General features: G+C 30.4%; 3 protein-coding genes across 4 annotated transcripts; all 3 read right to left on the reverse strand.

Annotated features, from left to right (window-relative positions):
* Nucleotides 1–97: 97 nt before the first annotated feature.
* LOC124498570 (uncharacterized) lies at nt 98–7,460 on the reverse strand. Of its 2 annotated transcripts, XM_047062341.2 has the most exons (5): nt 6,005–7,460; nt 4,230–4,459; nt 3,774–4,139; nt 2,055–3,710; nt 98–1,997 (listed from the first exon to the last, which is right to left on the reverse strand). In XM_047062341.2, the coding sequence occupies exons 1-5, from the start codon at nt 6,733–6,735 to the stop codon at nt 571–573; spliced, it is 4,410 nt and encodes a 1,469-aa protein (XP_046918297.2). In that variant the 5' UTR covers nt 6,736–7,460; the 3' UTR covers nt 98–570. The 2 variants fall into 2 exon arrangements, with proteins under 2 accessions (XP_046918297.2, XP_046918296.2); XM_047062340.2 differs by having other exon boundaries at nt 3,774–4,459.
* An 11,868-nt stretch (nt 7,461–19,328) lies between these two features.
* LOC124498219 (uncharacterized) lies at nt 19,329–20,599 on the reverse strand. Its single transcript, XM_047061944.2, has 4 exons — nt 20,482–20,599; nt 20,238–20,411; nt 20,112–20,163; nt 19,329–20,047 (listed from the first exon to the last, which is right to left on the reverse strand). The coding sequence occupies exons 1-4, from the start codon at nt 20,582–20,584 to the stop codon at nt 19,822–19,824; spliced, it is 555 nt and encodes a 184-aa protein (XP_046917900.2). The 5' UTR covers nt 20,585–20,599; the 3' UTR covers nt 19,329–19,821.
* Nucleotides 20,600–23,686: 3,087 nt separating this feature from the next.
* LOC124498576 (putative nuclear transport factor 2) lies at nt 23,687–24,785 on the reverse strand. Its single transcript, XM_047062348.2, has 3 exons — nt 24,602–24,785; nt 24,349–24,525; nt 23,687–24,278 (listed from the first exon to the last, which is right to left on the reverse strand). The coding sequence occupies exons 2-3, from the start codon at nt 24,454–24,456 to the stop codon at nt 24,000–24,002; spliced, it is 387 nt and encodes a 128-aa protein (XP_046918304.1). The 5' UTR covers nt 24,457–24,525; nt 24,602–24,785; the 3' UTR covers nt 23,687–23,999.
* Nucleotides 24,786–25,225: the final 440 nt, after the last annotated feature.

Raw genomic sequence — 25,225 nt, forward strand, 5'->3', positions numbered from 1 at the left:
GTTTTTTTTCACTGATCAATGTCATTTATTGCGTTGTTGTTGTTGTTGTTTTTCATAAAATGATGACCAGTCATTATCAGGATTAATCAATAATCAATTTAAAAAATTTTTTTTTTTATTTTTTTTCAATTTACCATTCAATGTTGATGTTAATCAAATGAAAAAAAGAAAGAAAGAGACAAAATCATTCAATATTGATAATTGGCAAATAAAAATGCAAGACCAATAACAATTTGTACGTAGAAGAAGAAGAAGAAGAAAAAAAAATTCTGTTCATATAATAATAATGATAATATTCGAGATTCGAACAAACACAGAGAAAGAGTGGTAAACACAAACACACGTACACAGGTAACAAAACAAAATGGACAGAGAGAAAGAGAGAAAAAAAACATACCAAATAAAAATACTACTATCATTCGAATTTGATGATGCAAAAAAAAAATCAATTAATTAATCAATTGGCTATGTACATGAACTGTGGGTAAAGACAGAACGAATGAGAAAAAAAATCATCAAATTAGAATTTGATCGAACAAAAAAAAAGAAAAACAATCAATTTTTCAATCATCATGAATTTCTAAATATTCGTGTATTACGATTATTGTGATTCTGGTTCTGATTCTGATTCTGGTTGCTATTATTCTTATTGTTATTGTTGTTGTTGTTATTATTATTATTATGAGCATCACCATATTTAGCCATTGAATTGAAAAAACCTTTTTTCAATAAATTACTTAAATTTTTCTGTGGTCTTGTTCGATTTTGACGATTATTTTGATGATGATTTCGATTAGATGAATTTGATTGATGTGGATGATGATGATGATGATGATGACTTTTCAATGGTTTTGTTATCGGTTGCATTATTGGCATTGTTGTTTCAATATTAAATATTGGATTTGATGTTGTTACCGATGTTGTTGTTGATGATGATGATGATGATGATGATTGTTCCGGTAAGGTTTTCTTTCGTGGCTGTGATCGAATAGGCGATGGTCTTCTTGATGTTGTTGTTGGTATCGGTGTTGTACGTGTTGTTGATAGTTGTGGAAAAATTTTATTCATACGTGGTGTTGATGCAGAAATTTTCTGTTCAAATGTTCTGGATCGACTTGCAGTTTTTCTTCTTGTGGCAGACAATGACGATGGCGGCGATAATGATGTTGTTGTTGTTACTATTGTTGTTTTCGGATGTGGTACCAATTCACGTGCTCCATCCAGAAAATTTGGATTATTTTCAATTTCATTTAGTACATGTTTCACAACCGGATGATTGACAACTGGATTACGATTAGATGCATGGCCTTCATATTCTTGACTTTGGCTATCTTCATTTGAATTATCTTCAACTTGATTAAATTTTGTATCAATCTGTTGTTGTTGTTGTTGATGATGATCATTCCAAATGACCGATTCACCGGAACCATAATGTTTTTGATTCGATTTTATTGAATGTATCGATTGTGACATATGGCGTTTATGATGTTCAGCAGCTGTAATGGCTTCATTCACCAATTCTTTGATCGTATTCATCGGTATACCACCGACAAATGTTTCACTAGAATCATCTTCACCGGTTGTTTGTTCAACAATATTTTGTTCATCATCATAACCTTTGTTATCTTCAAATACTGTACTACGTGGATTTTGGAAATTATTCGGTCCGGATATCTGAGCTGACGAACTTCGATAATCGTTTGAACCACTATTTGCATTTGATCCACCACCACCACCACCACCGTAAGTCGCATCATTATTGCCAAAACCACCATCAGATGCTGATCCACCGCTGTAACCGGATGAAGATCCATCTGATGAGAAACCGGATGATCCACTATTAAAGTTAGATTGATGATTATTTCCTCCATAACCCGAGGATCCGCCACCATCATTGAATCCGGAATCAAAACCATCACCAGAATTGTCGCCACCATTATTGTAATCATCATTGAAATCGCTTTGAAAGCCAAGATCAACATCATTTGCTCCATGTCCTAATTGAAAAAACAATTACTATTAGCTAGAATAATCAATCACAATAGATATCATACCATCTTCTCCACCCACAGAACTGCCAGAATTGTAAGCATCACCATTTCCGCCCGTATAACTATTTCCGACTGAAGTAGCATCATCAAAACTGCCGGTATTTCCAGTACTTGAATGTCCACTGCTTCCAGCACTAACAGAATCATAATGGTCCCCATTTCCATTGCCGTTATTTTCAGAGCCATAGTCACCACCGCTTGAGCTTCCTGAACTATAGCCACCACCACCAACAAAATTGTCACCCCCGTCTCCGCCCACATTTCCAGAGCTATAGCCACCACCCGAGTTACCAGAATCGTAACCACCAGAACTACCGCCCACATTTCCAGAGCTATAGCCACCACCCGAGATACCAGAATCGTAACCACCAGAACTACCGCCCACATTTCCCGAGTTATAGCCACCACCCGAGCTACCAGAATCGTAACCATCGGAATCACCACCGATATTTCCAGAGCTATAACCGCCACCAGTGTTACCGGAATCGTAACCACCAGAATTACCACCCATATTGCCTGAGTTATAGCCACCACCTGAGTTGCCAGCATCATTACCGCCCACATTTCCAGAGCTATAACCGCCACCATTGTTACCAGAATCGTAACCGCCAGAATTTCCGCCCATATTTCCAGAGCTATAACCGCCACCAGTGTTACCAGAATCGTAACCACCGGAATTACCGCCCACATTTCCAGAGCTATAACCGCCACCATTGTTACCAGAATCGTAACCGCCAGAATTTCCGCCCATATTTCCAGAGCTATAGCCACCACCCGAGCTACCAGAATCGTAACCACCCGAACTACCGCCCACATTTCCAGAGCTATAGCCACCACCCGAGCTACCAGAATCGTAACCGCCAGAATTTCCGACCATATTTCCAGAGCTATAACCGCCACCAGAGTTACCAGAATCGTAACCACCAGAATTACCGCCCACACTTCCAGAGCTATAGCCACCACCCGAGCTACCAGAATCGTAACCGCCAGAACTACCACCGACATTTCCAGAGCTATAGCCACCACCCGAGCTACCAGAATCGTAACCGCCAGAACTACCGCCCATATTTCCAGAATCGTAACCGCTGCCCATATTTCCTGAGCTATAACCGCCACCAGTGTTACCGGAATTGTAACCACCCCCTCCGTTCATATTTCCAGAATCGTAACCGCTGCCCATATTCCCTGAGCCATAATTTCCACCACCCGAGTTGCCAGAATCGTAACCACCGGCACTAACGCCCATATTTCCCGAGCTATAACCGCCACCAGTGTTACCGGAATTGTAACCACCCCCTCCGTTCATATTCCCGGAATCGTAACCACCGGCACTACCGCCCATATTCCCTGAGCCATAATTTCCACCACCCGAGTTACCGGAATTGTAACCGCTGCCCATATTTCCTGAGTTATAACCGCCTTGCATATTTCCATTGCTATATCCACTGCCACCACCGGAATTATAACCACCACCGCCACCGGAATTATAACCACCACCGCCACCGGAATTATAACCGCCACCACCACCGGAATTATAACCACCACCACCACCGGAATTATAACCACCACCACCGCCGCCAGATTTTCCTGCTTTGTAACCACCACTTTTTCCCTTACCACCTCGGCCACCTTTTCCTTTTCCTTTGCCTTTGCCTTTACCTAAATATATGGATAAAATAAAATTAACTCAGAAAATGGATTAATGCAGATGATTAGACATACCACTTGTAGCAACAGCTTTCATCAACAACATGGCCAATGTGTTTTCATCAACATATTTTTTAACTTCACGTTCGGCTTGTTTATCGCCCAGACCAGGCATTACCGACATTTTCATTTTTCCATAGCCTTTCATTTTCGCACATTTAGGCTTACATTTTCCACCGCCACCGCCTTTATTCATTAAACTTCCAAATAAATTTTGAAACATTTGAATTTTACCCATAATACCCTTATCCATCATGGGTAATGAAAACGATGCACTGGTATCTAAATCACTACCACTAGTACTATTTTTTGCTTTTGTTGCTGACATTGGTGCAACGGCATTCGGTTGGATGGCTGTCGATGCAGCAACCGGAACTGGAACTGATTTGATCGATGAAATCGGTTTCGGTTGACCAGGTTGAACAACAGGCATTACATTATTATTATTATTATTCAATGGTACAACAATACCGGATAAATTTGGTACAATTTTTGATGATAAAATATTTTTAGCCTTTGATTGTGGCGAAACAATTGTTGATATTGTAGATATGGTTGTTGATGATAATGATTGCTGTTCATTGGAAGTTGTTGGTGTCGATGCTGATGATGATGATGATGATGATGATGAAGAATGTACATCCATAGATGTTGTTGTTGATGATAATTTCGATGATGCAGCAGTAGCCATCGATTGAGATCTATATTTATCAATATGTATACATACATACATTTATTATTTATTGAACAAAAGGATTTGGAACAACAACAACAACAAAAAAAAAATGGAAAAAAAATGTCAATCAATCAGACAATATTACAAATTCGTATGAATGAACAGTTATCTATTCACTATGATCATCATCATCATCATCATCATCATCATCAACATCACGATCAATTCAATTTCAAATAAAATTGTTCAATTGTAATATAATGGATCAATGATGAATAATAATAAACGGTAGCTACATCATTCATATACTTATTTTGTCAATTGATAATCTCTATTTCTCTCTAACTCTCAGCTATATATTATTGTCGATGTATATAATGACAATTTGATAATATGAAAAAAAAAATGAAAATGAAAATGAAAATGATAAGAATATATGAATATATGTTTATATATATAAATAGTTACCATTATGATTATGATCGATTGAACGATCAATAATGATGATGATGATGATGGTGATGGTGATAGATAGATAATTTTGGTGAGAATATAAATGTAATCCGTTATTTTTTTTATATTCGTTTTATAACGTTTGAAACTATTGTAAAATTGCATTGCATTTGATTCTATTTTTATTATTATGATCATCATCATCATCGTTGTCCATTATTTAATCCAATCAGTATATGAAATGTTTATTGGATTATATTGAAGTTGATCGTTTACACGATCAAGATTTTTATCAATCCAACAAGAATCATGTTTTCACTGTTACAATTAATTCATTCAATTTTTTTTTGTTCGTAATATAATGATAAATTAGGTCAAAGGTGAGATAGTGATCTATTATGTGCACAAACATATGCACACATTATTATTATTATTATTATTAAAGCTCTATATATGATAAACAACTGAAAAAAAATCTTCTTCTCCATGATAATGATTACAGCCAAAGAACCAGATGGATACATCATCATCATGGTGTATAATGTAAAAAAAAACAACTACAACAACAACAACAACAATGATGATGATAATAATGGTTCTGGTCAATGGCCATCTTATGATGGCCAAAAAAAAAGTGGATAAAAATGAAAATGAAAATGAAAATGTTTTTTAGCTTGATGAACAAAAAAGAAAGAAAGAATAAAATCTCTAATCTCAATAATTGTTGTTGCTCACCAAAAAAAAAACCAACAACAACAACAACAACAACAACAGTAGTAGAAAGATGCTTATATCATCTGTGTGGATAAACATAGTTTGTTTGTTTTTTTTTTGTTTTTGTTTCAGCTAAAGGTTAATTATACACAGGTAAACAGAAAAAAAACTATCACAGGTGTATTTCCAAGTATGTTGCTAACCTGTTTAATGTTTTTTTTTTTTTTTTTTTTTTTTGAAAAATTAAATATTTAATTGTATAAAAAAAAATTTTATCAAACGACAATCATCATCACTAATTATTTATTACAGGACAAATGTTTCATATGTGTCCAGTGTGTGTGTGTGTGTGTGGTTAGGTTAACAACAAAAAAATAAAAAAAAATCCACATGACAAACTTACTTCAATTTTGGTATCCTTACACTATCGAATGGTAAAATTTTCGATGGTATCCAACCAGCTTGTGGTGATAATTCCGGTAAAATTGGTTTTTTCTTTACAGATGGTATCGGTGGCAATATTGTCTGTATTGGTAATTTTAATTTCGGCTGTAATGTTGATATTGTCGATATTGATTGTAATGTTTGTTGTTGTTGTTGTTTTAATGATTGATGTGGTTGTTGTAATTTTGACGATTTTGTTGCCATCATACCAGATGATGATGGTATGACCATCGTTCCAATAATATTTTTTGTTGTTACCACATTATTTGGTGATGATGATGATGACAATGGTAATGATGATGATGATGATGATGATGATGGCACTAATTGTGGTGAGCGTTGTGATGATAATAATAAATGATTAAAATTTTGATGTTGAGGATTAAAATATTGATGATGATTATAATGATGATGATGATGATGGTGAGGATTATGATATAAACTAGGTGAAAATGGTATTGGAAATACTTGTTGTTGTTGTGGTGGTGATGGTGGTTGTTGTTGTTGACCAAAAGTCGTTGATATGATTATTGAATATATCGATATAAAAATCGATAGTAACCAATATTTTTGACTAAAATCATAACGATGATGATGAATTATTCGAAAATCTAATAGCCTAATTTGGGCCATATCGAATAATAATAATTTATGAATGATAATGATGATAATATTCGAATGTTCATTCATATATATGAATGTATGTGATGGTGGTGGTGATGAAATTTACCAAATAAACACAAGAATTTCAAATGTATTTGAATATTTTTTATGAAATCATTATCGAACGGAGAAAAAAAAACCAAAGAAAATTTTCACACACAAAAAACACTGACAAAAAACACAACAAAGTTTAGTTATTTAAAAAAAAAAAAATATTCACACATATAACATGGTATATATTCCGAATTGGGAAATGAAGTTGAAGATGCAAAAAAAAAATTTGTCTAAAAATGTGGACATTATTATCATCATCATCGGCAATGGTTGTTGTTGTTGTTACTATTGTTTGTTGTTGTTGTGGGAAAAACAACCAAAATTGGAATTGATTATATGACTATTTTAACCATTGTTGTTGTCACATACTATGTAATATAGATGACCATCATTATTGTTGGAAAAAAACATCGAATTTTTTAGAAAAGAACAAACGAATGAATACCGTTATGATAAAAAAATAAAAAATTTTTTTTTTTCATTTTCTGGTGAAAGTGAAATGTGTTCACCATCCACAAAGACGATGTTGTCTTTTTATATATGTATATGTATGTTTGTGGACCAACCGATTGAACAAACAAATGGCAAACAAAACAAAAAAAAAAAAACAACTGAAAATTATTATTATAAAGATGATGCGATTTTGAATGTAAAGAGTCAAACAAACATCCCACCACACCAATTTGCCATCACCTGTGTCTTGTGTCTGTGTGTGTGTGTGTGTGTGTGTGTGTGAAGCATCTTCATATAAGAATTTATATATGAATTGAGAAAAAAAAAATGGCAAAATGAAAACCCGAAAAAGAGAAAATCCATGAATGGTTGGAATAACGATTATGATGATGATGATTTGTGTGTTCGTCTTCGTCGTTGTAGTAAAATAGAAATAGCCAAGTTATGCAAAAAAAAACAGACAATATGCGAATATATTTTCTCCAAAAAAAAAACTGACCGACCGACCGATTGGTCATCATTCAACAACATGGAACAACAACAATGCATTGATTTTTTTTTTCCACTGGACCATCCTTTTTTTTATTTTCTTTTTTTTTCTTCATTTCAACAGAAATTGTTGAAATCTGAATTTGTTTATTATTATTTTTTTTCTGTTGTTGTTCTTTTTTTTTTGCCCAATGGAAAAATAAATCATTAATTAAGAAACAAAACAGAAGATTTTCTTTTCAGTTTTTTAGTTCGCAATACAACAATGATCATTATGGTGGTGAATACACGTAATATTCTCTTTTCTTTTGTTACATCATTATCACCATCAATTCGTTGTTTTTTTGGGTGTCACTTTTCGTTTTCGTTTTCGTTTTTTGTTTTGTTTGGGTCCCAATATCAAATTTTTTGTCGTTATAATTAAGATGATGATGATGATGGTGATAATCATTTCCTATAGGAAAAAAAATTCATTTCCTTTCGTTGTATTTTTTTTCTTGTCTTGTCTTGTCTTGTCTTGTTATAAATAAAGATTTAGTAGTAATTTTGCGTGTGTGTGTGTGCAAGTGTCAAGTTTTTTGTTATTGTTGTAAATTTCTAGTTTTTACCGGCAAATTTGTAACAAAGGATGACAACGTGTGTTTTTTTTTCATCTTTTTCTTTGTATTTTGAGCAAAAATTTTCAATTTTCAATTCTATGCATGCATTTCATCATTTTGAAGTGAAAAAAAAATTTCAAACATTCGATTCGTTACGTCATATATTTGAGGAGCTTAAAATTTGAATTTTACAAAAAATTTTTTCTCCATTCAAATTATCGGATCAATAGTTGTTGATAATATACACGTGTGTGTGTTATTTAGAACAACACAAAACTAAACAAAACGAAACGAAACGAAAAAAAAAATTTCAGAACCGGAACTATACAACAGTGTGTGAATGTGTTGCACAAATGATTATGTTTGTGTATGTTTTTTTTTCATACATCAATAAATCTATCATGGTTTTTTTTTCACTGTGCGCTGAGAAGAAAAAAAAAATTTAAAAATTTTTATGTCCGAAAATTTTTTTGCATATCATGATCGAAGATGATAATAAAAACGAATTTGTATTCCTGACAAACAAAAAAAAAGTCGACAACAGGTTGGAGAACTGAAAAAAAAATTTATTATTACGATGATACAATTGAAAATGTCAAACACTTGTTGTTGTTGTTGTTGTTGTTGTTGGATAAAATAAAATTTTTTTGCATGATGATGATGATGATGATGATATTAAACCATTGGTGTGGAAATATCATCACCGGATATGAATTAATGATTTATATTAGGAAAAAAAATTGAATCGAAATAGCCGAATAGAGAATTATCATCATCATCGCTGATTGATTTCATTTGATTGTTCTGGATTGTAAACATTTTTTTTTTTTGTTAATTGTTTTTGAATTGAATGCAGTCACACTGTAAAAAAAACTGGTTATTTTTCCATATAGAACGGATTGAGATTGTCATAAAATCAACAAATAAAGTGAAAAAAAATCCCTGGTGGTGAATTAAAAAACACTCCCACGCACACACACATATTACACACACACACACACACACACACACACACACACACACGACCCATAAATATTTAATAATAACATCATCATCATCATGATGAGAAAATTGAAACACGAGAAAAATCTAAATGATGGAACTGCAAAAAAAAAAAAAATTCATGAGAAATATCAAAACCAACTACCACCACCGCCACCATAGAGGTAAAGATCAAAGATGGTATTATGCAAATCACGATCATGGAGACACACAGACCAGGGAGAGAGAATTTTTTTTTTTGTAAATAAAAAAAATTCACTCACACCGGGTGATCATCAACAGCAACAACGAAAAAAAAAATGTTTCTGAAAATATTTTTCCAAAGAAAATAAAAATTGAATGAAAGATTTTCATTTGGCATCTTTGATCTTCATTGATGATGGTTATGTTTACGTCTCCATGACCACCGTTGAAATGTGTTCAACAAAAATCAACAGGTTGTTCATTTTTTCTTCAACAGGTTGTTGTTGTTGCTGTTGTTGTTGTTGTGGTTGTTGCTGTTGTGTTGTCAGATTTAATTCAAGATATGGATCATGATGATATCATCATTTGCATATTTTTTTTATATATATGGGTTTTGAGAATTTTTTTTTTTTTTTTTTGAAATGGTTAAAATGGTTTCATGCTTAATGATTGATTGTTATAAATGTTATGATGATGATGTTGGTGATGTAGTTTTTCTTTAGATTATTACGTGTGAATGGTGGATAGAAAAAAAAGTGGAGAAAAAAATATTTTCATCATGATGACCACTGTCTGTCTACCTGGTGAATATACATCATCATCATGATCATGTTTTTTTTTTATTATTATTATAACCAGTGGTTAATAATAAATTGGCTATTGATATTTTGTGGTGGTCAAAAATAAAAATAATTTAATTTAATTTAATTTTCTAGCAAAAAAAAAACCCACATTCGAATTAATTTTAAATTGTAAATTTCGGTTCCTTCTCGAAACAAAAATAAAACAGCAAAAAACGTGAATTGGAATGATGATGATTGATGTATTAATTTGAATATATTAAAAAAAAAAATCTATGCTAATCGTAGCTGTCAACAACAACAACAACAACAACGACGACAACAACAACAACCACAACAACAACAATCAAATTCTTAATCATTTTTTTCCACTTCAAATACTAGATTAATTAACGAACATTTTATTTTCTGGATTTGATAGAAATTCAATCAATCAATCAATCAATTGACCAATCAATTGGGTGATGAAAATGAACATCAACAGGCCATTTAAAATGATCTATTAACGAATTATTACGTTTGTTTTTCTGTTTTTTTTTTTTTTTGGTCAGAAAAAAAATTGGAAATTTTTTCAACCGTAACGTAAATATATGGAGACTTTGTGTGTGTGTGTGTTTATAATCAGCCAACCGGTCAAGCTAATCACATCAGAACAACAACAAAAAAAAATATTCACAAATATCGTTATAAGTGATTATTAGTTGACCACAACCACCACCACCATCATATTATATCGTTAGCAATGGTGAATAAATCTATAGTTATATCTGAATGAACAAAAAAAAAAAAAAATTTCTTTTTGAAAAAGACAGAAATAGCAAAAAAAAAATTGGCATAAATCCGGAAGTGATTGATTAAATTAAATATAGTACCACCACAAAAGAATTTTGATCGATTTGATTATTATGATGATGATGATGATGATGATCACCATCGTGGTAGTAGTAGTGGTGGTTTTGGTGATGGTTATTGTTATCATCATCCTCGAACTCGAACTCGAATTCAAACTCAAACAACAACAACAATCATAACGAGCTTCATTCATGTTCATTCATTCATTCATTCAATGGATGGTTTGATGGCGCATCCATCTTCATCCATTAGATCGAATCGATTTTTTGTATCGATACTATCCTTCAAATAATCGATTGTTGTTGTTGCTGTTTCTTTCATTCAAACACATGAATTGATTGGATACACACACATACACACACACACAGACCATCGATTGAATCTCAAGCAATCAATCGATTTATGGTATTTATTTATCGTAAAATGTAAAATGAACATCCAAAAAAAAAACAAAACAAAAAAACAGAGAATAAGGTGTGATATGGTGGTTGTTTTTTTTTGGTGAAAAATCGAAAAAATAGAACCAAAAAAAATAACCAATCCACAATTGAAAATTGAAAAATTTAAATTTTAATAAGACAAACAGCAAAAAAAACCGATTTACCTGGTGATGATTATCAAAAAAAAAAAAAAAAAAAATCGAATTGAATCGAATCCGATTTATATATGTATTATCCAATATCCAATCAATCAATTTTACCAAACAATCAAATGATAATCATATACAATTTAATTCCAATACACAATGATTGTCGTAATAATAGTATATAATATACATATATATAGTTTAATCCAACCACATCTAACTCTCTCTTTTTTTTCCTAAATTTGTAATTTCAATTTTTTCTCTCTCTCTCTGTACAATAGATTTTCAGCCAATAATTGGATCAATCGATCGATTGATCGATTTAGCTATAATTTCATTTAGTTTCTATTAACAACAACAACAACAACAGCAACAAAACTAAAAATAGCGTAAATATTGATTACAATAACAAAACATAAAAAAAAACAGAAAAATTAATAGAAAAAAATGAGTAAATAAAATATATTCATAAAATGAAAAAAATTATTATAAACGAATCATTATTGCTATTAGGATAGAATAGGTTACGGAAATAATTTTGTGTGTGTGTGATAATAGACAAATTTCATCATCATCATCATCATCATCACAGTTGTCTGTCAAATAATTTTTCGAAACATATTGAAAAAAATGATTGGATTGGGAGAAATTTAACATTTAAAAAAATGAAAATGAAAATGAAAATGAAAATGAGATGAATGAATGAATGAATGAAGATGCTCCATCGACGCCAATCATATTAACTTTATTCATTTATATGGCATCAATCAGCCAGCTAGCCAGCCAGCCAGCCATTCATCCATCCATCGAGATCAGATAATAATGAAATACATGCGGAACCAAAAAAAAAAAAAAAAAAAATTTCTCCATGTGTCTGTGGGTTTTTTTTCAAATGGACAGCTAGGAAAAAAAATGTGATTTTTTTTTCGTTTGTTTGCTTGCTTGTTTGCTTGTCTGTCTGTCTGTCTGTCTGTTCGTTTGTTTGTTTGTTTGTTATCCAGAAACGAACCGGAAAAAAAATCCAAACAATGAGAATTAAAAATATGATGGTACAAATGAACGAACAAAACAGAAAACAGACTCACAATGATTATTGTGATGTGATATCCAAATGTAATCATCATCATCATTATTAAAGAGCGAAAAAAAATCAAAAATCAATGCTGGAATGCTACCGGTTTTTTTTTATTGTTGTTAAAAATGAAATGAAAAGTTTATCGATTTTTGTTTTCGATTCATTCGATTCACTAATAAATGCACTTTGATTGAACCAATCATGTGTAATCAAACAAACAAATAAACAAAACAAAACAAAACAGAAAAGAAAACGTTCAAAATGATGATGATGATCATGAACGAATGACCTGATATATCTGTCGATAAATTTTTTTTTTTTTATTGCCAGCCCTATATATTAATATATATACATCGATTAAATACCAGCTGACAAATGACAGATAAACCAGATGTGTGTGATGCAAAACGAAAGAGAAAGTAAACGAAAGAAAGAAAGAAGAAAAAAAAATCATTTTCCATTAAAATTTTGTTCATAAGATGATGATGATGCTCATCAATTTTGGCGATATGGTGGACATTGTCCATATGTTTTGGCTTGTCATCAGTGTGTATATATTGCTAAAATAAAATGACCGGTCGGTCGGTCGGTCGGTCAGTCGTTTGGTTGGTTGGTTAGGTTGAATGGTTAGGTTTTGTATATGATTGAAATGGAGGATTACTGAATGATGAACATCAACAACAACAACAACAAGAGAAAAAAAAAGAACAAATAAAAATAAATGGAAATGAAAACGATGATGATGATGATGATGATGATGAACCATGCAAACAATTTTGTTTATACACATCAAAAAAAAAAAAAACATTGTTTTGATGAACAAATATTTAGCCATGTGTTTTGTGTGTGTGTGTGTGTGTGTACCGTTGATCTTCTTCTTCTTCTTCTTCCTATATTCTTCTTCCAAGACAAACACACACACACATACAAACAAAAGAAATTAATTTTCGTCAAAATTTTTTTTTCTCGTTTACACGCGAGAGCTTGGTATTTTTTTTTCCTTTTTTTTCCAAAGAAATGAAATGATGGAATGAACCAGAAACTAATGATGATCATCATCATCATCAAATGGATGGAAAGATTCATATATTTAGCTCACAAATCAGTGTGTGTGTGTGTGTGTGTATGATGGGAAAGTCTGTCTTTTTTTTCACAAGATTGTAAAAAAAAAATCAACAAATGGGAAAAAAAAATTGATCCAGAAAAAAAACTAGTGTTCATTAATCTACATATATATATTGTCGAAAAAAAATAATGAAAATTGTCTCTTTTTGCGCGTGCGCGTGTGTGTGTGTGTGAAAAAAAACAAAAATGAAAATGAAAATGAAATTTATTCACAAAGTTCAAAGTTGTTTTGTTCACAATTGACGACACATGACGATATAATCAATAAAACAAAAAAAATTAATTCGAACAAACAAAAAAAAACCGTGGCAAAATATTTGACATCATAATCAAAGTTGACAAAAAAAAATATGACTAAACTTGACATTCAAATTCCATTTTTCATTTCATTTCATTCAAATTTTCTTGTTGTGATTATGATTATTTTGCATGACTTTTCTCACGATTGAAAAAGAAAAACAAAAGAATACAACAACAACAACAAAATTGACCATATTGACAATTGATTACCGTGTGTGTGTGTGTTTGACACACACACAGAAATCATCGATTATCGTCATCATCATCATCTGAAAACGAAGAAAGAGGAAAAAAATTTTTTGTTATTCAAGAGAAAAATAATTCTGTTCCATCAAATTGAATGTTCATCATCATCATCATCAATGATGATTTATTATGGTCAATGTTTGATTTCTTTAGGTGTGTGTGTATGAATGAAATGATTGAAATGAAATAAAAGTCATTTTTTTTCACTTGATTAATCAAGTGATAACCCTTTTGTTTGTGTATGATTTGTTAATTTGTTGTTGCTTTTGCTGTACAAAAAAAAAAAAAAAATAAATACCGGCTTTTACATCCTTGTTGTTGTTGTTGTTGGCCATTGTGTTTTTCCATCACCAATAACACATATACACAACAAATTAATGGCTCATCTTCATCATCATCATCATGGTCCATTAAGTTTCTGTTTTTTTTTCTGATGATGATGATGACCAATATGTTAAGAATGTATTATTTTACCAATGTGTGGGGAACAACAAAAAAAAAACATTTGTCATTTAACACATTTTCACCATCATCATCAACAAAAAAAAAACACGGTAAATAACATTAACCGAGCACATTTTTCAATCAAAGAACAAAGTGGCAGCAGCAGCAGCAAATTTTTCTTTCTTTCCTATTTGTTTTCAGAAAAAGAAAAAAAAATTTTTTTTTTCTTGAAACAAAACAAAACAAAACAAAAAAATTTCCTCTTCAATTTATAACATTTTTTTTTGTCATTGATGATTGTCATTTGTTTTGTTGTTCACTATCGTTGTTCATTCAGTCGATTGATTCGTCCATCACCATTGTTGTTGTTGTTGTTGTTGTTGCTGTATTTATATATCACTTTTTATTATCTATGGACAAGATCTATATTTATAAAATGAAACATTTTCTTCTGCGTTTTTGAAATTGAAAGATTTTAAATTACCGGTATTTTTTTTTATTATTATTATCATCATCATCTTTATCATCCTTTTTTTTAACAATGAGCATTGATTTCTCAATCTGACCAGCAGAAAAAAAAACGAAAATGTCAGACAGACACAGGTGATGTTATGTTATTATTATTATGGCTCCAATTTCCGACCGTTCTTAGTGTGTTGTTAACAACATGTTGCTGTTGTCGTTGTCGTCGATAAAGATTTTGTTTCCCGGTTTCGATTTTTGGATTTCTTTTCCATCACTTTTTTTTTCTTTACACAAAAAGAGATTCTTAAGATTTTTTTTTGTTTTTTTTTTCTTTCTCACTTTTATCATCACTCTCACTATGTTGATTGTTTGTATCGTCGTAACAAATATATAATATGTTATAATTCTCAGCAAATACAAATCGTCATCACGACGACGATGATGATGATGATGATAATAAAAATCCATAAATAAACAACAATGATCAATCAAATCAATCGATTCGATTTCGATTCGAATTCAAGACAATTTTTTGTTCATCCTGGTCGTTTTCTGTGCTTCAATTATCATCATCATATATATTCATTTGGTTCGTTCAGCCACAAATTACACTGAAAAGAAGAAAAAAAAAGTCGGTAATAATAACGATTACGGGCAAGAACAAAAAAAAAATGACTACCATCATCAAAAAGATGATTTTTTTTTCTGGAAGAAAAAATTGGAATAAACACAGCAATCATTCTACAAGTGTGTGTGTGTGCCTGTCGACAATTCGCAGTTAATTAATCCAAGATTCCAATATTGATCCAGTCTATGGTATGATTAGCAGTTGTTGCCATCATCGTCATCATCATCATCATTCATCATAATCATGAATGATGACGATGATGATGATTGTGTTTTTTTTTGTTAGATATTTGTTCAATCAGCTGATGTTCATCATCATCATTTCTGGACCAATCATCCAATGATTTAAATTATTACACAAGACAATGTTTTTCATTTTGATGTATAGAAAAAAAAATATGTTACCCGTGTTTTTTATATATGATATATCAAAACAACAACAACAAAATGACAGGAGGACAGGTGATGAACGAATGCGCGAAAAAAAAATAAATATATCGATTCGATATTTTGCCGAAAATTATAGCATCCATTTCTTTTGAAATGATGACGATGATGATGATATGGTTTTTTTTTATTTGTATTCAATCGTCAAATAGTGAAAAGATTAACCTATAAAAAAAAATGTCTCCCTCCCCCCATGGAAGAAAAAATTTTTCACTAACCAACCAAACGATGATAAAGTTCATTTGAAAATATGAAAATAACGTTAGATATGGATGTCTCTCACCGAAATTTTTTTTTTTGGGCCACTCAATCATTATCAACTCACTGATGATGTTATTTTCATGTCGATCTTTATGATTTTCATAACAATAATGATGATCATCATCATGATGATGATGATGATGTGTTCATGCCATAATAGATTTGATTATCCATAATAACAATACAATATATACCTGAAGGAAAAAAAACATTGAAAAAAATAATTGAAAAAAATTATGTGAACAAAAACAACAACAAAAAAAAATCACATAATTCACATATAATGTTACGAATTTTTTTTTTTTTTTGTCTCGTTCAACGATGATAATGATTTCTTTATGGGTGGATCATCATCATCATCATCATGAAATGGTTGAGATCATTAACATAATTCTATTCAAAAGAAAATGCAGCAAAAAAAAAAAAATCCGATCAATGAATTTTTGAAATAAAAAATGAAATTATTTTTTGATTATGGTGGGTGGTACATCCGTAGGTGTTTATGGTTACAATGACAATTGGAAAAATGAGGAAACAAAACAAATATAATGTGATGATGATGATGATGATAATTTGATTGTTATGATGTACGCAATAATCGATCACAATAATCGATTGTTGTTTGATTTGAAATCACGAATCAATAATAAAAAAAAACATCCAAATCTAAATACTTAATTTTGATGATAAATGATTTTTTCAATAATCAGTCACTTTATCATGATCATCATGATCATCATTTGATTTATGGTGATAAAATAACAATAAATCGATGATTATGATTTCAATTTGATTTGATTTGATTCGTTTGTTCAAGATTGCACACACACACACACACACACACACACACTAACTAATTCTCAGCAGTTAATTGTCATTATTCAAATCAAATTCAATCCATCTGATTTCCGGATTCATTTTCGTTTTTTTTTGTTTTATTCGAATCTCGAAAATAAAATAAAATAAAATAAGTTATAATTGCAAATGGAAACTTTGACAAAGCCACCACCACGACGACAATAACAGTAATAATAAAAAAAAGCCCGATCATCAGGTTTTTTGTCCTGTTGAATGAATGAATGAATGATGACCATACAAGGCTTCATCACACCACATCATCATCATCATCATCATCATCTTTATACACTAAATCCAAACAACAGAAGAATTTTTAACCACTAACTTTGTGGATTATATATATGATGATGAATTATGATTCGAGAAAAAAAAAGAAAAATCCATAAAGATTTACGAGAGAAAAAAAAATGAAAATGAAAAAACAAAACAAAACAAAAAAAATCTAAATCTCAATGTGTACGAACATCAAAAAAAAAAAAATTGATATTCAAAACCAATCAAGATGAGCAATTTTTTTCAGACGATGATGATGATGATTGACTGAATGATGATACATCGATACATCTTTTTTTTCCATTGACTGACTCATTGACCAAACCGATAATGTTCATCATCATCATCATCATCATATATTCTCAACGAGTGAATAAATTTTCTCCATATAGAAAAAAAAATCTGATGAAAAATAATGACGATGATGATGATGATGATGGACCAATTGTGGCTATATATAATGGTCAACAAAATAAAAAAAGAAAAATTATTGGCTAAAATTGGCTTTTTTTTCTTAGTTCCACTTCATTGTTGCTGTTGTTGTTGTTGATTAATTCGCACGATAGTAAACTGACCGCACTCATCATCATCATCATATTGCACACACACACACACACACACGCATATCTAGAAATAATAAATGAATGTAAAGTGGAGAAAAAAATATGTGATCGGCGGAACAACAACGAAATTTCGAATCTAAAATCAATTGATTTGATTTGATCGATTCGATTGTATATTGATGATATTTATCGATTTTTTGGATGAAATCGATTGATTTTTTCTTTCTTTCTTTCTTTCTATTTCCATTTCTTCATTGTCCAATAATCATCATCATCAATATATGGAAAGCAAAATGGTTTTCTTGTTGTGTTAACTGTTAACCAAACATCAACAACAACAACAACAACAACAAAATGATTTTCTTCTCAATCACTCAAGAAAAAAAAGCTAAAGTTTTCAACAATTTCAAATTTGAAATAAAAAAAAAAAATGAAAAAAACAAAACAAAGCAACGTGTGGTGGTGGTGGTGGTGGTGGTATACGCACAAATGTAGTTATTTTTGGGTAATTATTATTGTACCGTATATAACGAATAAATAGAAAATGAATGAATGAATGAATGAAGTAAATAGAAAACTTGCGTCTTTTTTTTTATCCAGTTTCCATAACTGGTAACTGGATAATAATTATCACAAATTCATTCAGCATTTTTTTTTTATTTCGTCATGTGTGTTGTTGATAGATCTTGTTGTTGTTGTTGTTGTTGTTGTTGTTGTTTTGAATGATGAAACAAAACAATGATGATTATGATGATTGAGATGATGATTAAACGATAATGAAATTCATATATTTCAGTGGAAAAAGAAAAGCGTGACCATTTTCTTTCTGTTTTTTTTTTTTTTTTTTTTGGTTTCGAATGTTTGAAACCAGCACACACACACACACACACCAATCGATTATGACTAATCCACAAATGATGTGTGTGTGTTTTTTTTCGGTGTATATGATGCCCGAAAATAAACAAAAAACAAAAAAAAAAATTTTTTTTTTTTTTTGTTCAACAACAAAAAAAAATGTTAATTAAGAGTAAATATAAATAATAAAATTCGACAAAAATAATAGTAATAAAAAATACAGCAAATTATAATAAGAAAATGAAAACGAGGATATGATAATCAAGTATATCAAATTGAGTGTAATGATAATAATAATAAAAAATGTTTGAATGAAAAGAAAAACAAAAACGGCGGGAATTATTGATTCAATTCGAAAAAAAAGAGGTAAATCGATAATGCGGGGGCGTAATGCAATATATCTTGAAGTTGTCTGTTGTTGGTTTAATGTTTTTTTTATGGATAAAAATCTTTCACTAGAGATTGAATGATTGAGTAGTAGGATAATAGGATTAATAACTAAATTTTCTGCCTTGGCCAAAAAAAAGAGACTAAATAATGGTGCTTTAGAATGATTATGATTATGATGACGATGATGATGATGACGATAATTTGATTTGATTTAATAAATATTCCAATGATATTTAAATCAAAGGATTTATCAATATATCTTTCACCAGGAGAGATTATTCAAATCAAGTTTGGTTTTTTTTCGTAAAACACAATAATTTCAGTTTATGATCTATTACTGTAACGAATACGTCGTACTGATTTCGGTGATGATGATGATGATGATCTATAAACAGTTTTTACTCTGGATTGATGATTCATCATTATCATCGTATGATGATTCTGGTGCCACTTGTGATACAGCATCATCACCATTTGATGATGCAGCTGCATATGAATCACCATAACCATCATAATCACCATGATATGGTTCAGGATAAACATCTTCATAGGTTTGATGTACATATGTTGGACTCTTTTCCACAACTTCTACATGATCTTTTTTCTGGATTCTATATATCAAAAATAAGTTTGAAGTTGAATTTTTGTTTCATAATAATTCATTGATAATTTTACCTCAATGGAATTGGGATCGGTAACGGCAATGGTAATGGGATGATTTTTGTTTCTATTTTGAAATTAAAAATTAATAAACAACAGCAATTTAAATGAGAAAAAAACATTATTAAATGTAGTCCATACTTTTATTCAAAAGTGTCGTAAGAAACAATAATTTTTGTAGCCATTTTTTACGTGCACTAACAGCGGTCATTTGATCTTGAATCAAAATCATTTGCAATGCAACGATAGCCAAAAATGCCAATGAAATTTTATTACGGAAAAGCATTTTGTTTGTTTGTTTTTTTTTTTTTTGATCTAAAAATTTGAAATTAATTACCAAATCAATGATGATTTCAAAAAAAAATTCAAAGAAAAATCAACTTACATTCAAAACCACTGAGAAAAAATCTGATTAAATGATGATTATGTGATTTGATTTTCTGAAATAAAAATGATGATGATGATGATGAACTTTGTACGTGCAACATTGATCATTTATATAGTCGTGGTATTGATGATGATCCATTCTCATTAAATCATTCTTGTTGTTGTTGTTGATCTAGAATTCTCTTCACTTTACTTGTTCATCAGTAAATAAATGAAGATCATGGATGATAGAAATCAATATACACACACAAACACACACAAAGTGACGGTCAATATATAATCAGCAGTGACACTGCTACTTGGTGAAATTAATTGATCACTTTACTAAGAGAAGAAAATCAAGTTATAGTGATGATAATATCTTCATTTTCATCTTTGGGGTCAAATATGTTGGAAAAGGAAGAAGAAAAAAAACATCTTTGTACCACCATTATGCAAGTATATGTCATTGATTATGATCACGGATGCTTAACCTTAATAAATCTTTCTTTTTCACGAAAATTTTTTCATTTCTTCAATTTCATTTTTTTTGACTTTGATTTTTTCATTTCATTTTCATATTCACCTTATTTTTTTTTGCTTCAATCAAGATCAAATTCGGAAGTCAAACACACGAATATCATCATCATCATCATCATCATATGGAACGGTCATCGCGATTGATGTGTGTGTGATATTTATCACACATCATCATCAATATTTTCACTTGTAAGATTATGACAAATATTTAGTGTTTCTGGATCATCATCATCATCAGCATCGTTTTGTTTGTTGAAAAAACTATCGTTCTTCCTTCTGTTGAATGTTAAATTTGAATAATTTTTTTTTAAATTCGTTATTGATTAAAGTAACATACCTTTTTCATTCGGATTAAATAATGATGATGATGATGATGAGGAAGAAATGATGATCACCATCAAGATAAGTTCAGTGGTCATTCAAAAAAAAAAGAAAAAAATGTTTTCCAATTGATTATCACATCAGCCAATAACAACAACAAGTGTCGAACTTTTTTTTCGAATGTTTTTGTGTGTGTGTTTCGAACATTTACCACAGGTGGCGCTCAAACTAGGATTTATTCAAATTTTATAAACAAAGAATTGTTGTTTTTAATTTAAAAAGAAAAAAAAATCTTTACTAAATTAATTACTTTATGATGATTAGAAAAAAAGGTGTCAATCACACACACAAACATAGGTTGCAATTACAACATTGTCATCTTCAACATATTTAGGTCATCATCATCATCAGTTGACAATTCTGATGAAGATTTTCATTTTTTTTATTATTTCGTTTCGTTTTCGTTGAAATGAACTTCTTGTTGTTGCTGCTACGGCTGCTGCCATTGTACAACGACAATAATGTTGTTATTATATTCGATTCGATTCACGATTGACATCACGAGATGTTTGTAAACAATAAAAAAAAACAACAACAACAACAGCATCATGGCCATAATACCCGGTAGTTTAAAATGGATTTTTTTTGTATACAAAAAAAAGATTGATTGCATGATAATAATAATCATCATCAGAAAAAAAAGAAGAAGAAAAAAAAACCTGTACATTTTGCCAGATTTTTGGTTATAATATGATACCAGCTGATCATCATCAGCTGACCAAATGACAGCAACAAAACAGCAACAACAACAACAACAAAAGAACTTATAATAGTAACACACTATACTCGGATTTCTGAAACGAAAAACGGGAAAAAAAATTCAAATTGAATAAGCAAAATCAAAATGAAAATGGAAAACATTTTGAAAATTGATCATCCAGATTATTGTAACAACAACAACAACAACAACGACAACAATCTGTTTTCTGTTATTGAATGACGGAACCAAAAAAAAAAAAAAAAAAAAAACAACCACCACCACCACTGAATAACAACAATAGACCCTTATTTTTTTCAAAATACAAATCAATCTTATTTAAAGTTTCAAATTATTTTTAGAAATTCATTCATTTTATTATTCAAATTCAAATCAATCAATCAACCAATCAATCAATCACAATTGTACACATATATACTTAACCATCGATCGATGTTCAAGGCTTCATTTTCGTGTTTTTGTAAATGATTATGATGATGATGATGATGAAATGATGAATTTTCGCCTGTTGTTTTCGATTTCCATCATTCATTGAGATTCGATTATTAAATGCGGAAATTAATTTTGTTATAAAGTGGAAGAAAAAATGTTTTATTTTTCATTTCCTTTTCTGGATATCAAAAAGAAAAAATTAATACTTAGTAAACAGTCAATTGTTCGAATTTTTTTTTGTCGATTGAATTAGATTTATTCGAATTTTGCTGGTTTGCTGGCCAGTGGTAAAAAAAAAAAAAACGATCGAACAAACGACAAAATATGATTTGATTTTTTTTTTATATATCGAAATAAATAGTGATGTTACTATCGATTTTGATCAGAATATCGATTATTATCATTGTGATGATGATGATGATGATGAATAAAACGGATACCATCGGTATACCATGGAAATATGGTCAACAACCAGGATTTGAATGTGAAGAATTTCAATTGGCAATCGATAATATGTTATTATTCAGTTATGGTTATCTAAAATTTTATTATGATTCAAAAGAAAATAATTTAATCATTTCAGTTGAATATGCAATGAAATCAAATTATTCATCATTATCATCATTATTATTAGAAGAAAAAGAATTTATTATTGAAATAAAATGGACATCGAAAATATTTCTACCAGATCCATATCATATTGATCTATGGAACGGTAAACAACGTAAACAATTGAATTTTGAACCACAATGGTGGATAAACAATGGTGGTGAACATATGATTATTAGAAAAGGAAAAAATCAACAAATTACTTTGTTCACTAAACCGGTACCAGAACAATTCAAATCGAATAGAATTTGGTTATTTGAATTTTTTGGAAATGATGAAAACAACAACAACGGTAAATCGATGAAACGTAGTGGTCAATTATGTGAAAATGAATCCGGTGATAATGGAAAATTATTACTATCATTTACAAATGATGAACCATGTAACCATTTTCCATATGTTACTATTGTTGCCGATATTGTACTTATATATGAAAAATATTTGTATATATTTTTTCCAAAACACGTTGAAATACTTACCAATTGGCATTCATGTAATCCATTCCATACAATGGTAAAACAATGTGAAATTGATTATAAAGAGGTCAGTTATGAAGATTTTTTCATTTGTAGACCACCAGATTCATTTGATGATGATTGTTATCATAGTAATTAAATTAATGGTTTCATTTTTTTTTATCAAAAATTTAAAAATCAATCAATTTTAGACGTGTGTAAGTGTGTGTTTGGTGGAAGTTGTGTTGTTGTAGCTCTCTAATGCCATGAATGATCGATGAAATCGAATCAAATTATTGAAAACAATAATGATGATGATGATGGGGCGAGTAGGTTAATGATGAATGAGAAAAAAAGTTTGTGGTGTGATGTGGTGTTCGTATTAGGTTTATGTTGTTTTTGTTAAGCATGAAGTGCTAAACGAAATATATCATGTTCGACAAAAAATGTATCACCCATCGGTTTCAATACAAAAGTCTGATTAAATGTATGCGGTGGATCATCGTCAGTTTTAAGCTGTCCCAATACGGTGACCAAAACACCACCATCAAATGTTGGCTGTGAATCAATAACGGTTATTAAATGTTGTATCTTTTGAAATGTGAGACTTTGAAATTTTTCCAATATCTTTGCACGACCCATCAGTTGACTACCTTCAAATGTCATTAATGAATTTGTTTCCTACATATAATAATAATAATAATAATCAGATATTATAATTCGATTTTATTCCAAAAGAAAAAAAACTTACCGAATAAAAATTGGCCACATTTAAACGTTGATTATTATCATCCATAATGGCATAATATTGTTGAACAAATGTTTTACCAATTTGTTCATAATTTGGATTCAACGCCATTTTGTTTATTATTTGTTCAATATTGAAATCAATTTGAGCGAAAATATTTGAAATCGAAAATTAAATTTTCTAAAATAAATAATGAAAAGGAGAAAGTGATGAAAATCATTCATTCAATTATTATGATAATAATAACTCGTCTTACTATTTGTTTTTTTTTCTGTTCTTGAATGTTGATCTGATTTGTTTGCGTTGGGAGAGAATAATATTCGTCGTCGTCGTTTTTCTGGTGGCTTTGTATAAATGCGAAATATCGATATTGATGAAACCTCGATGTAAAAGGCAAATTTATGGCAACATGTTTCACAGGCACTCGCCGCGAATAGAATACAACAGAAAAAACAAATGCTTCTGCTACACACACACACACACACACAACCACATACACACATATACTGCACTTGTTGTACATACTGTGATGCACTATCGCCATCTTTGGATTGATTGTAGAAATTTTGTTTTTTTTACCATAAAACAAAACACCCTTCCACCGCGCGCGGTGTCCGTTGTCGATTTTAACAAAAAAAAAAGCCGCAAAATAATGTCATAAATACATATAAATACAAGTGGACAAGTCACAATACAACCAACAAAGCCATAATTAAATGCTACTACTACAATACGAATATATAGAATATGATTTAGAATTTCATACTACTACTACCATATTTGAATTGATTGTGACCATTCTTTTGGCGTTATTATTTTTTTTTGTCAATGAGCAATATAATTATTGTGGTGTTAGATGTCGCCACTGTCCATCATCATC

Source organism: Dermatophagoides farinae, chromosome 3 (genome assembly GCF_024713945.1).
Source record: "Dermatophagoides farinae isolate YC_2012a chromosome 3, ASM2471394v1, whole genome shotgun sequence".
NCBI lineage: Eukaryota > Metazoa > Arthropoda > Arachnida > Sarcoptiformes > Pyroglyphidae > Dermatophagoides > Dermatophagoides farinae.